This window comes from Mesoplodon densirostris, chromosome 15 (genome assembly GCF_025265405.1).
Source record: "Mesoplodon densirostris isolate mMesDen1 chromosome 15, mMesDen1 primary haplotype, whole genome shotgun sequence".
NCBI lineage: Eukaryota > Metazoa > Chordata > Mammalia > Artiodactyla > Ziphiidae > Mesoplodon > Mesoplodon densirostris.
In genome coordinates this window covers 43,627,607-43,642,587 of record NC_082675.1, presented here as the reverse complement: position 1 = coordinate 43,642,587, position 14,981 = coordinate 43,627,607, and the positions used below count along the sequence as shown (strand labels likewise).

General features: G+C 39.5%; 1 protein-coding gene across 1 annotated transcript in view; it reads left to right on the top strand.

The window, feature by feature from the left end:
- The window catches only part of CHST9 (carbohydrate sulfotransferase 9), a 200,621-nt gene that overhangs the window by 69,715 nt on the left and 115,925 nt on the right, over positions 1-14,981 (top strand). Inside the window, 1 exon segment of the mRNA XM_060119363.1 lies at positions 6,578-6,616. Coding sequence (XP_059975346.1) covers positions 6,578-6,616 — 39 coding nt within the window.

The following is a 14,981-nucleotide window of genomic DNA, read 5'->3' as shown; positions in this document are numbered from 1 at the left end:
CTCTTAGGTCTTGCATTAAAATAGCTAAACATGCAATAGTGGTGACCTGTGTATTAGGCTGGCTCTACAAATCAGCTAGCACTGTAACCTAGTAACCCCGTCTGTAACTGACGCATTTCAAGTGAGTGAATCTTAAAACCCCACCCTCTCTAAGTCCCTATAAAGGAAACAGAATTAAAACCCTACCTCCTTCTACTTTTCCTAGTTAACTCAGAAGTCTCTACTACAGATTCTCATTATCCAGAAATATTGCCAGCACTTTTCCATTAAAGTCTAGGTGAAACAAACGGTATTAAAAAAAAAATTCATGGGAGTTCACATTATATTATCTGGTAGTTATGTTTCTTTCCCCCGCTGCCTTTTTAAAAATAAGTAGCATGTGCACAGTAATTTTCCTTGTCATGATTCTATGCCATCTTCATAGTGCATTTTGCCAAAGAAACATCAGACATAAATGAACATTCTCAGGTATCCTAGCAACAGGATGTGATTAATAATACCTCTCAGAGCAGGGCAGATAAAATGCCTGTGACTGAATGCACCCTCAGAATTGGCACTGAGAAATTGGTAGTGCAGTGAGGGAAGCTTGATAAGATTCCATGACACACTTTATTACACAATGATGGAAGCAGGTAGAAGAGAGAGTATATTTTGGAGATTAGACTATGTCAGATTGTAAAATTACAAGATACATATCACATGTACATATATGTAATGCATTATATGTATGTATATATGCATATATGTACACACACATATGTGTATACCCACTATTTGTATATACATATACACATAAATACATATATATGTGTGCACAAAATTTTCTTTTCATTAGAAGTGACAAGATACTGAGTTGTGGTACAAACACCCTGCTCATTATTGGTGAGACATCTTGGATTGCCGTTTACGTGCCTGTGGTTTTAAAAGATCAGAAACAATCACTTCGATTAAGGAACTATTTCCGTACTGAAGTACTGAAATGTGCTGTAAGTGGATATATATTTAATGTTTCTCCATGAAACCATATCAACCCCAAGTCTAAAATAGCTTTTAAAAATATCAGAACTCAGTTTATATAAATAAATAGTCATGAGATGTGGAATTTTACTGTTCAACTAAATACATTTTCTCAGAAGAACAGTTGGACCCTGCAAATTCCATTTTTATGAAATTATAGTTCATTTTGTTTCCTCACAGGTGGAGTGCTACATCCAGGCTTAAAGAGAAGTAAGATGCAAACCATACTTTAATGCTTTGTTCTTAAAGTAGAATCTGTGTTACAATAAAGCACAACTAGAGCAAAATGTATGTTCATTATTCTGATAGCCTCTGTTATTTTATCACCCACTTTTCTAATATAATAGCTTTCTAGGTTGCCAGTTGTAATGTAGATACTTGGTAAAAGCTCTGTTCTTGGTTGTACTTGCGCTCAATGTTAGCAGCACTAAAATAGCGTTCATGTTCTTTAGCATTTGAAGGAGTGTTGGGATGATACATAAGTCTCCCGGTGCCCACTCAATCGCAAGCATTTGTGTTCCAGGCACTGTGAGGCGTGAGGAGACAGAGAAGCATAGGATACACCCCTTGCCCTAAAGGAGGCCGCAGTCCAGCTGGGGAAATAAACACACAATTGATTATAAACCAAACACTGAAGTTAGTGTTGTAGCAAAGGTACAAATAAAGGACTAAAGGAGCATAGAAAGAAGGATGATTAATTCTGCAGGGAGTGGACCATTGCGGGAGGTGACACAAAGCCGAAGGCTTCACAGAAGGGCCAGCATCTGAGCTCAGCTCTGAAGGATGAATGGAGTTTTGATAGGCCCAAAGGACATGACAGGACATTCCAGGAAGCAGAAGCATCATGCACAGGGAGTTGGAGGGGGAGGTACAATTCCTGACATAGTTGGTAAGTGTTCTGTATGGTGCTTCAGGGGTGGTAGCAGAAGGTAGGCCATGGCCAAATCTTCCAGGGTCATCAGTTTCATATTAGGGAATGTGTATTTTAATCTTTAATAGAGATCAGAGTGCAAGGATGGAAAAATGATCGCTAAAACCAAAGAAATCAGTTAGGAGCCTGTAGAAAATAACCCCAGGAAGAAATATCAAGTTTATGAAACAGGACAATGGCAACGAGAAAGGAGAGGTTAGATCTGAAAGGCCCTGTAGAGAGAGAATGTAGTGGTCTGAGGTTGAGTGAAAGGGAGGAGCTGATGATTCTTAGGTTTCATGTTTGGGTGCCTGAGCAATAGGAGGATAGCACTAAAGATAAGCAGTTTGGGAGGGGAATATAATGGTTTACATTAAGGACTTGTGTTGTGAAGTAGAAAATACAGATAGAGATTTCCAGTAGACCTAACACCTAGGTAGATTTTGGAGCTGGAGATGTAGGTCTCACATCATCTTTCTGTGAAGGTGAACACTGAGAGATAAGATCACCCATACAGAGCAAGATAAAGAGACCAAAAAAGAAATCTAGAGGGTTATCTCCAGTTAAGCAGTGCAATCTCTGTGTCTCTTGATCAATATAAGATTGTCTTATTTATCCAGTTTTTATTTTTCTCATTTGAAGTTTACTGTATACGTAACTAAGAATAGAAATCCAAGTGATTCCTATAACCGAACTAATAGCATAATAAAACGAATGCAGAAGATTTATACACCATTCCACAGTTTACAGAGCCCTTTCATACAACACAAGGGCAGAGAACTGTTTGAGATCTCAGTGAAAAAACATTATCAGCAATGCCGTCCAGGCTCCCTTCTAAAACCTCGAACCCCAGTATTTTGTGTTAGTTTCCTCCATTTCTTGCTGGCTCTGCATATGGACTTATTTAATCCTCACAGCATTCGAGAAAAGCAGGCTCTGACCCCACCGTACAGATGAGAAAGTCAGGGTGACTGACTGATCTGCCACAACTAACATCACTGTAGGTATATCCTATTAAGTGGTAAATTAACCCAAACTTTCATAATAAAATTATCCCATAAGTATTAGTTATGTAATACTGTATAATAATTTACCCAAAACTTAGCAGCTGAAAACAACAGTAAACATTTATTACGTCACACAGTTTCTGTGGGGAACTCTGGAGTGGCTGATTGGGTTGTTCTGGGTCACGGTCTCGCAGGAAGTTGCAGTCAAGGAGACAGCCAGAGCTGCGGCCATGTGAAGGTTTGAGAGAGGCTAGAGAATAGGCTGCTCGTGTGCGGGCAAGTTGATGCTGACTGCTGGCAGGAGGCCTCAGTTCCTCATTGGTTGTTGACTGGAGCCCTTGGTTCCTCACTGGCTATTAACAGGAGGTCTCAGTTCCTCTTTGGCTGTTGACGGAGGCCTCAATTCCCCATTGGCTGTTGACTAGAGGCCTCAGTTCCTCATTGGCTGTTGAGAGGAGGCCTCAGTTCCTTGCCACATGGGTCTCTCCTTTGGGCTGCTTGGGTGTCCTTGTAACCTATTATCTGGATTTCCTCAGAGGAAGTACTCTGAGAGACAACAAAATGGAAGCCACAATGTTTTTTGAGGCCCAACCTTGGAAGTCACACTTGATTATTTCTGCAAAATCCTACTGGTTACAAGTCAGTCTAATTCAGTGTGGGAGCAGACAACACAGGATACAAATGCCAGGAGGTGGGAAGATGAGGATCATTGGGGTCACCTTGGAGACTGGTTACCACACCCTGTTATTAATCTTCAATACATTCATTGTCAACTTTAAGGATTTATGATGCATTCTTAGACAAGTTAAAGGCTCTCCAAAAAGATGGGGTTTTTTAAACATCTTTTTAATATTTTTTTAATAATTCAGGACTTGAATAGCATTTTTTAAAATTCATGAAAGTGTTTGAGGCCCCTAGTATATAAAAATTTATAATCAAAGGTACATAGTGGCTTGCCCAATAAAAATCTTAAATGAGGAGGTACCCCATCATACTTGGTAATGAATGAAACCTTTAAATGGACCATTCATGCCATTTATCTGTTTGTATCATTGAAATAAATTGCATCAAACAAGTCCTCTGGAAATCACCCAAATGAATAGAATGTGAAATTAATCAAGATGCCAGTTAAATGAATTCTACACTTTGGGCAGCTGCACAAGGGAAGGATTATACATTTTCCACCTTACAGTCTAGGATTTTATTTTATTTTATTTTTATTTTTAAATTTATTTATTTATTTATCATTTTTGGCCGTGTTGGGTCTTCGTTTCTGTGCGAGGGCTTTCTTTAGTTGCGGCAAGCGGGGGCCACTCTTCATCACGGTGCGCGGGCCTCTCGCTATCGCGGCCTCTCTTGTTGTAGAGCACAGGCTCCAGACGCACAGGCTCAGTAGTTGTGGCTCACGGGCCTAGTTGCTCCGCGGCATGTGGGATCCTCCCAGACCAGGGCTCAAACCTGTGTCCCCTGCATTGGCGGGCAGATTCTCAACCACTGCGCCACCAGGGAAGCCCCAGTCTAGGATTTTAAAAGACACGAAGCGCTGGTAGAAAAACTTAAAGTTTACTTGCAGCTTCTATAAACTCTCAGTAACTAGCTCCATCTGTGACAAGTTGATAAATGACAAGAAGGTGATGGCTGGAAGGGTGGCCCTCACTTACTCATCACAAAACCAAGGCTCTCACCTCAACTGTGGTGTTTACACACACCACTGCCCTGGTGCAACGTTTCCGATCTAAGCCTGTAAACATGCTGAAGTGTCCCAGAAACCCTGACTGAACTCCTGCCCAAACTGTTACCTCATCTCATTCATGTTTGTGCTGGCAAATGTCGTGAACAAGTCATTTCCTCCTCGGCCTCATCTTCCTCATCGCCCACTGCTCTTCAGACACTCACAGCCTCTTACTATCCCCTCTCTGCTAAAACTTCTCATTCATAGTCTAGCAACAACCGCGTGAACTCAGTGGTATCGGAGGCTGTTGGCACCCCTGATACTTCTTAAAACTTTATTTATAGTACATGACTTTGTGTTCTTTTGATCTCCGTGGAGGTCTGCTTCTCCTTCTGTCTTCTCATCGTCCTTCATCACAAAACAAGAGTAGAATTTTTGTTCTCTTGGTCACTGTCTTCAGCCCAGCCCTCTGTTCTGTCTGTCTTTATGTTTCCATTTCCCCCCTCAGCTCCAGCCATCTTCTCAAGATGGACATTTTCTGCATCTATAATTTCAGTTTTGATCTCTCTCCCAAACTCCGTCTCCTGGAAGCACTTCAAACTCATTAAGTCTAAAACTGAACTCATCATTCCCATGCTCGCACCCTATTTTACCATTTCCCCAAATTGCATCACCACACCCAAAGTCAACTAGCAGCCATTCATCTTGACCTTTCCTTTTCCCGTGCACTTCACATTCTGTAAATTCCTGGGCCCTATAGGTTCTGCCTTCCCACTGTCTCCTACACCCCTCACTTCCCTCCTCTCTGCTCCCACTGTCATACTCAACCAATTACCTCTTGCCCAACCTCTGGGACAGGGGTCCCCAACTCCCTGGCCGCAGACCTTTGGAACCGGGCTGCAGGAGGTGAGCGGCGAGTGAGCAAGCAAGGCTTCATCTGCCACTCGCCATCACTCCCCATCCCTCCCCACTGCTCCCCTCCACTCCCCACTGCTCCCCACTGCTCCCCATCGCTCCCCATCACTCCCCATTGCTCCCCTCCACTCCCCACCGCTCCCCACTGCTCCCCATCACTCCCCACCGCTCCCCATCACTCCCCATTGCTCTCCACCGCTCCCCATCGCTCCCCATCACTCCCCATCGCTCTCCACCACTCCCCATCGCTCCCCATCACTCCCCATCACTCTCCACCGCTCCCCATCGCTCGCATTACCACATGAACCATCCCTTCCCTCCCGCGTCCGTGGAAAAATTGTTTCCACGAAACCGGTCCCTGGTGCCAAAAAGGTTGGGGACTGCTGCTCTAGGATACTCCTCCTATAGAAAGCTACTCTCATTCAGGTTTTTAAAGCAAGCCCTAAACATGACCCTTCTTGCTCAAATAGCTTTGTCCTACATAGCCCATTACTGTTTCCTTTGCCAAGAATCAATCCTTTCCCCTTTTCAAATTCCCCAAATCACATGTATCCAAATCAAATACTACTTTCTCTGTAACTTCATGGGCACCCTTTTATTTCTTAAAATAATCCTTTCATCCTCTCCTATCTTTAAACATTTATACCCTTTGGGGGCACATCTCATTTCATGTTATATTGTCTGTCCTTTACCCTCCCAAGTAGGTTGTAAGAGACCATGGTCTTATCTTAGTCAGGTGTTTACCCCCATGTAGAACAGTTTGTTCTATGGGGATTTGCACCTTGTAGGTTTATTGTTGAGTAAATGGCTCTTACTAACAAGATTTTTTAAACCCAGAAGCATGTTTAATGCATATTCATTAATTTTTGACTTTCATAAATTGATTTGAGAATATTTTTCACCCTTTTCCTCTGTGCCCAGTCATCTCTAGAGGAATGTTGGACATGGCTGACCTAGTGACTATGTCTGGAAGTTACCATAAACTGGACTTTCATCTTAGTTACATCATATTCTCATGGCTGCACATTGCAACTGATCTGCCACTTCTTATTTCAGGGAGAGTGGAGCAGAAAAGAGAACAAAGAGCAGCTTCAGGTAAGATGTTGACTAATTGGCCTCAGCTTTATGTTGTGTTTTTACTTCCACCTTGAAAAAAAATCTATTTGCAATGTAGTATTCAAAAACTCACCTAAAAATGTAATAGTTTATAATCCTAGACTTGACTGATTTTAAATTAATTAAAATAAATGAATGCATTTAGCTTTTTCACTTCCACATCAGTCATGTCCTTTTCATCCTATCTTTCTATTCAAACAAAAATGAGATGGCCTGTTATTTAATTTTTCCATGATTATCCATTTAAAAGGTAAGTGTTGCAAGCACCGATTTCAAAATATGAAGGTTGTAATCGTTGACAACTATTTCATCTTCCCAAATACGTATGAATCTCGATTATTTTTCTTAAGCCCATTTATGTAGCTGATGCTTTTCAGGACAGTGTCAACTGCTTAACCAAGAAGAATCTTTACATTTTGGAGAAATTTTAAAAAACATTCCATTTCTAAATCCTAATATATATTCAGAAGTGAGTGATGCTTTGGCACAATGCCATTGCACATAGTAGGGGCCAATATTTGCTATCTAATACAAAAATGAGTCTTTACATTTCCATATTTTCATCACTTGGCTTTTGGCTTAAAGTCGTAAGGTAAGATAAATTTACCAATTAAATCTTTGCATAAGGGCAATCTTCCAGCTCCCAATGCCCTAAAATTGTCAATATTTGTAGAGAATTCTAATTTGGCATATACATCTATGCCCACCACCCTTCCAAAGTCTTCACCAACCCACTATTTTATGATATGTGAGAGCACCCAACATAAAGACACATTACTCCCAAACACTATCTTTTTTCATTTTTTTAGTCTGGTAACAATGTATTTTGTGTGTTTCCAAACAGTGAAGTCAACAGAAGACCAAAATCTGTGTTAATCAAAAAATGTATAAACAGCCTAAGCCCCTGTCTCTTTTCTCCTTCCCAACCTTAGCATTCATCTCAGACAACTGGGCAACTTACTACCTGCCTGATTTCCCTCTTAGATGTTATTGTTTGCATTCTCCTTGTGGCTCTTTTAAAACCTGATCATGAATACCAAAAAAAAAAATGTGAAGGCAAGCAAGTATCTGGTGTCCTCACAGATGTGCTTACCTCTATTATTGCTCCTTGGGGGAAAATTATTTATACTGTTTCTGAAATGCTATTGCTATGATCCTGTAGGTATGGGCTTAAAGAAACTTTATAGTTGGGAAGAAAGCTAAATTGGCCAAAGTGTTAAACCAGATGCCTCTTTAAGTTCCCTCCATGCTCATAGATTCTGATATGCTGTGTGACCAAGGTGACACAAAGGACTAGAGAGAGAGGCAGGAAATGAACTCAGATTTCTTCATTCCTTATTCTTCCCAGTGTCCCCCATTCCTAAGCTTTCTTTTTAAATCAAAGTGCTAGTCAATTTGACACTGTATTAGGTTTCTTGCTTAATAAAATATTTTTCAACAGTTGGAAAATCTTTTTAAGGCAACAGGAAACACTAATCATCAGAGTTCTGAGGAAACTCCCTTTATTAATGGAGCTAATTTTCCCCAACTGATTCACAGCTTGTCAATGTGTCCCATTTCTATGAGAAAGTGAAAGAAACTTTCTATGAGAAAGTGAAGTCAAGGAGAACTAATGGAGAGAGCTCAAATTATTGGGAAAATTTTTTTTGACTCCTCATTTCAAAGAACACAAATCCTGCCCTCGGGAAATCTACATTTGTAAAGATAGTCTGAGTTTTCAAAATTGAAACGTAACCTTTGCCAGTGTGGTCCTAAGTATCACCATGTTCAATTTGTGGTGCTAGAATGAATGTCTGCCTCTTTATAAAGCATGTGCCTGAGATACCAAGAGCATCATGGGCATCCCTGCTTCTCACTTCCTGCCTGGACTTCTTTATATCATTCGTTGTTCATCCTGCTCAGATTCTATGTCTTACCTGCTGTATTAGACAATACACTCCACACCCTTTTGCTTACATTGGGTCTATCTCCCAGTATGGGAGAAAGAATTTAGAAGAAAAATATTGTAGACAAAAAAAAAAAAATCCCCATTAAAATAGGGACTTCCAGGACCCTCACTTTTTGGATAGGTAAAGTTGGTTAATTCTTCGTTTAAAGAATCTGGCACTAAGATGAAACTTACAGAGGTAAGTTTTTACTCAGAAAAATAAATAACTTTCTAACAAGGAAACCTCTCCAGGACTGGAAAGAATGAGATTGTGTGAGTAAAACTGTACAAAGGTTGTGCCATCACCTGCAAGGGATGTTGATAAGAGATTCATGAAGAGTTTGGTTGGATCATTCCTGAAGTTCTTTCCAATTTTATGTCTATGATTCTACTTACCATTATTAATTTATTGAAATGGTTCTACTGTGTGTGTATGGATGGACACAAAATAAAGCCTTCTAAATGGCTCACATTATATAACTGAATGAATCATGCTCCAAAACTTAGCTAAATCAGTTTAGACTGAGTTGCTTAGTAGAGCATATAACTAATAGAGCTAAGACTATGAAATAAAATTGTTCTATAGGATATTTAGCTTCTTTGGGGGAAAAAGTTGTTGTTTGCACCCTGATTGCAACCCCAGCTGTCATTTCAAGTGTGATGCTGTTTTTGATAATCCAGGAATGAGTCACAAGAGAATATGTATAACCTGATATCATTTTTGAAAAGCTATGGTAAGCTTAGTCATTTTTGAAAAATAATTCAAAGCATATGCCTCCTGACATTGGATTTGGAAACCCATGTCAAATTCATAAAACATGGCCAGCAATATCAAAGCTAAATTTGGCTATTTGGGTTGGTAAAGAATATTAAAAATATGTAGTGGTGTAATGGTAAACAGACAAATATTAGGAGTCGTGTTACTGATGTCATCAATTACCTATTCACCCTTGATTATTTTAAGGACCCAATGTCCTCACCAGAAAAATAGAAAGAAAAAGAAGAAAAAAAAAAAACAGCTATATTCCATAGATTTCTGCCTAAAACCTTTATTGAGTTTGAAGTGTTTTTATCTTATTAGGAGAAAAATCCCTTTTGAGGTCAAGGAATTCTTGCTCTTTAAAAAACAACACAGCAAAAAATACAAAAAATTCTCGCAGAGAAAGGTGCTCCATAAATTATTATTTAGAAAAAGATAAATTAGAAGGCTTACTAGGGTAGGCTATACAGACGCCATCTGTTAAATATATATTGTTCCAATTTTTCCAAAAAGGAGAACACTTTCAAATCCAGTTAAGTATTAAGTAAAGAATAGCCCTAGTGGACCAGAGAATGGAGTCATCAGTATAGATGATAATGAGTGTTTCAAAATGAATTTGCCTTCTTTTCATTTATGACATTAGAACATCCCTAAAGTTCAAGATGTTTTTTTCATTTGCATAATTTGCAAAAAGTAACCGGTAAAGAAGAACAATGCTATTTTTTTCTCAACTTAAAAGGTGGAATTTATTATTGGAAATTCAGCAAATGGTAGAACACCTGCTTTGCAAGTTTAGATCTTGCTACTTACTCTTTGACTGGGCTTTTCACTTCTGTGAAATGTTCTAAAACAGAAATAGCACCTCCATTTTAAAACTTTTAAACACACATTGAACATGCAGTCATTCAGGTTTTTAAAAAGTTAGATACTGAATAAATCCTTCCATCTGTGCGGGAATAGCATGTTCATTTTCTTAAATGTTACTCATTTATTGAACGCAAATTTTCAAGTGGATGCATATCTAGCGTGATTTTCATCTGTGCTATTACTATTTTGTAATGCTTTTTGCCACAGTTCTGATATCTAAAAAAACCCTCAAAAATAAACATGAGAAGACCTAATTTGTCATTGTCTTCATTACTGGTGACCAACAGTAAACATGAAGTTAGCGGGCAGGTTGTGTTGCAACAAATATGCTTAAGTAAACTATCATTCTTGAAAAGTCTATCATTTCTTGGATTTTAATATTTTTTAATATTCTACATGTTTTATTCTCACTTTGAAAATCATTATTCCAGTTAGAATCAAGGTTGAAAATGCATACCATCCTAACTTGTTCATAGCTTACAAAAGCTCTTGTCACTTAATACTATATAACATATTTGAAGGTTGCTAAGAAAGTAGATCTTAAAAGTTCTCATCACAAGAAAAAAGAAAGTTTGTAACCATGTGCAGTGACAAATGTTAACTAGACTTACTGTGATGATCATTTTCTGATATATACAAATATTGAATCATGTACACTTAAAATTAATATAATGTTACATGTCAATTATATCTCAATTAAAAAAAAAACTCTTGTCTTGATTCCATCTCATCTAGCACCACAAAGAGGGCAGAGAAGGAATCTGAGGAGGCATTTAGAAGTTGATGCATTCAATTTGCTAAACATTTTTGCAGTCCAGGCTTTGTGCTTGATACCGGAGATGCAGTGGTGAATAAGATATGGCATTAATGTTCATTCACTTTCTGGGGGAGAAAAACAAATGCATACAGATGATTATAATCCAGTGTGAAGAGTGCCTTCTAGAGAATCATGTACTAGGTGTCCTGAGGATTTCAAAGAAGGGTTCATGGAAGAGGGGAGACTTGAGCTGATCCTTGAAGAAAGAATTGGAATTCACTAGATGGAAAAGGGGAAGGGCTGGCTTTCCAGAGAGGTAAAGACAAGAAGCATGGCCTATTGAGGGAAAGGTTTGTGGTTAAGTAAGACTGGATGGAGTATAGTCATAGATAGGCAAGAGGCAAGAGATGTGGCCAGAAAAATAAGCATGAGCCAGAATTAACAAGGGCCATTTTGCCCTTCCGTGGAGTTTGACCTTTATGCTGTAGGTGTGGGGAGCTAATGAAGGGCAAGGAATTACATGATCTATTTGCATTTTATAAAAATCCTCCAGAGGAAGTGTGGATTGGAAGGGGAATTGACTGAAGGCAGGAAAATCAGGTGGTATATCACTTTAATATCAAAGAATGACAGGATGAAGGTCTGAGGGGTCTTTACTAAGACAGTGTCATTATCGAGGAAGCTAAGGAAATGAATGCAGATATATTTACAAGGTAGAATTGGCCTGTTTGAATGGATATGGGAGGTAGAGAAGGATGACTCCTAGGTTTCCAGCCTAAGAAATAAGATGAATAGGTCATCCTGTGTAGGGAACACAGGAGGAGGGACAGGTCTGGTGGAGAAAATGATAAATTGAATTGTATCTTTGTTGATTATAGTGGGACCTATGAGATATAAAGGCAGAAATGTCAAGAATGTTAAATAAGCAGCAGGCATTACAAGCCTGGAGCTCCAGAGAGAGGTCTGAGATGCAGGCTTGCTTTTCAAGTTGGTGCCTGGATAAGAGTTGAAGCCCTGGTTATGAACGAGCTGCCCAAAGGGACAGGGGGGTGTGAGAAAAGAGGCAGGGATGAGTCCTTGGAAAATCCCTAACGTGAACAAAGAACACAGTAAGAAGAACCAGAGGCTACAGCCTAGGAAAGATCTAGGTTGTCTTGTGAGAATCAACAGGATTCTCTGTCTCTGAATCCAAGAGAAGAAAAAAGACAGAAAGAAGAAGAAGGAATTGGTCAAGTATGTCAAATGCCACAGAGCAATCAAATAAAATAAGCACCTAAGAAATGTCCATTGGAGTTGGGGGGAAAAATCTGCTGGTCACCACGAAGAAATTACTTTTTAAGAGTTCTATTAGTGAAATCCAGATAGCGATGGGTTGAGTGAGGGAGTAGAGAACAAATACGAACTGGTTCTTTTGAAGAGTTTGCCTGTGAAAAGGAGGAAGGAGAGAGACAGAATCATTATGTCAGGGAATCGATGTGTACTGAGACCTGCTATTTCAGGCTCTGTGCTCAGTGCCTTCCATTTTACCCTCAAAATGGCCTTGTAAACTTTGTTTATGGTCAACATTTTAAAAATTAGAAAACCGAGATGTAGAGAAGTTAAATAACTTGCCTTTGACCCCATGTGTTAATTGGTGGAGCCAGAAATGGCACTGAGGCAGTGGCATTGAGCCTGTGTTGTCTGGGGAGATGTCTGGAGTGAACTGTTTGTGCTTTTCTTGTCCCAGCTCTGTGCTCAGTGAGGTCATGTAGGTAACTTCAACTGGCCATGGTGGGAGCATTTACACCACGGAAATTGACAAACGTTGCAAACCAGAGTTGGTTGATTTGTTTGCTTGTTCCTGGAAAGCCAGTTGTTAAACACTGACAAGCACAGCACTGGGTCTCCGTCTGAGTGACAGCAAAACCTCAGCATTTCCCACTGCCTAGTATATGTGACTTGGCCAAGGTCACTTGGCTAGCTAAAAACAACAGAGTTGAGACTGGAACCCAGAACTGTGATTCACATCCAGTCCTACACGGGCCCCAGGGATTTGATGAAAAAATAAGTAAAATATTCATTCCTCACATTCTATACCCAAATGGTCCAGGTTGGTATAAACGATGTCTCGTCTTTATCCATGCTCTGGTTCTAAACTACCAGTCTTCTGCTTTGGCCTCCCAGGCAATCCGTCTCTAGGGTGTTTGCTTTTTTAAACAGCTTTCCTGAAGCATTGACTCTCTGAACTATGTTAATGAAATCTATTTAAAAAAATAACCGGGCTTCCCTCGTGGCACAGTGGTTGAGAGTCTGCCTGCTGATGCAGGGGACACGGGTTCGTGCCCTGGTCTGGGAAGATCCCACATGCCGCGGAGTGGCTGGGCCTGTGAGCCATGGCCCCTGAGCCTGCGCGTCTGGAGCCTGTGCTCCACAACGGCAGAGGCCACAACAGTGAGAGGCCCGCGTACCACAAATAAATAAATAAATAAATAAATAAAATTAAAAAATAACCAATCTTCTCCAGGCTTGTGGTTTCAGAACAGTATTTGTCAGTGAATGAAATAAGTTATCTTAGATGCATTTTTCCATCCACAAAATGGAAGACAGACACACGGGCGTTTCATTAAAAGGAGTCCTGAAGAGTTTATTTTTAAACAAACTTCATTTTCCAGCTAGTCGAATTTATGATAAAGAATGAATAGCAGCACAGCTGTGCCACATTATTCAAAACTCCCTTAAATTTCATTGTATAACACTGCATTTAAAACAGTATGTGTATGCAAACTAAACAAATCTAAAATGATAAATAGCTAATGTTGGAGAAATTGCCATGTCACCCCACATGGTCAAAGTGCAGGTATGAAAACGTCTCCGGGAAATTCCCTCCACATGTTTAATTTGGATTGCTGTTATGGTGCACAGAACAGGATTTATTTGCACAAAATTGAGGCCTGAAACTTCCTTTAGGTGTTAGAGGAGAAATATTCTTTTTATTTGCATCACAATAGACTTTACCTTAAAGCAGCGTGGCTTATTGTAAAACTGAAAAAGAAGAACTTTTATCTGGGTTGATTCTTGAACAACATATATGTGTTCCTTTTATCCACAAGATAAAATAAAGAAAAGTTTTGTAATTTTGTTAGCCAAAAATTACTTCAGTCTTTCATCTTAAATATTCTATAAGAAAGCCACAAGGAATTCCCAATTAAAATGGAAAATAACTCAAATAAAAATGGACTTTCAGGAAGTATATGATAGAGCTTATTAAGGAAGTATAAGCCAAAGCGTTCTCAACAAAATTAGGCTCACACTAGTTTGAATTTATTGTGGAAGTTACACCAAAGGGCATCCGAGGTGTGTATATCAGTCAATATAATAGTAACTACACTTTTGTCTGACCTGATTTGCTCCAATCCCGAGCATTCTAGGTCAATGCATATTTTGATTAGTTAAAAGTTGTACTTACACTAACAAAGGATTAAAGATGCCCACAGAAATAGAATATAGGTGATCCTGTGGCTTTCTTGTGAAAGGAGTCTTAAGTCATACCTGATTTTCCCACAGAGAAAACAATGAACTTGTACTTCTAACCAAAGGAACAGACGCCCAACTTTTTTTTTTCATAGAAATGATCACAGACATTTTAATCAACTGTAAATGATATACTTGTACACGGTGTCACTGAAAACCTTCTAAAGGGAATGTAGTCATTTGAGCTGAGCAATACAGTAATCAATTGTATAAATGATCCTATTATCTCACTGAAAATTCCCGATAAGATGATTTGTAGGACAGGAGAGAAGCCAGGAGACTAGGAGGAAATAAGAAACACCTGCAGACTGCTCACCCCAGAAGTGAGGTCATGACTTGAGTGGCAGTTGCAGCAACTCTGAACAGGGCAGAGCCTTGGTTGAAGTAGAGACAACCAGGAAGGGGAAGACCAGAGCCAGGGGATGCCTTCAGAAACAGCTGAGTAAACTGATCACACATTCATACTGAGGGATTACTACACGAGTGACTACATTACTGATTCGAGAAAGCATATTTAATCTGT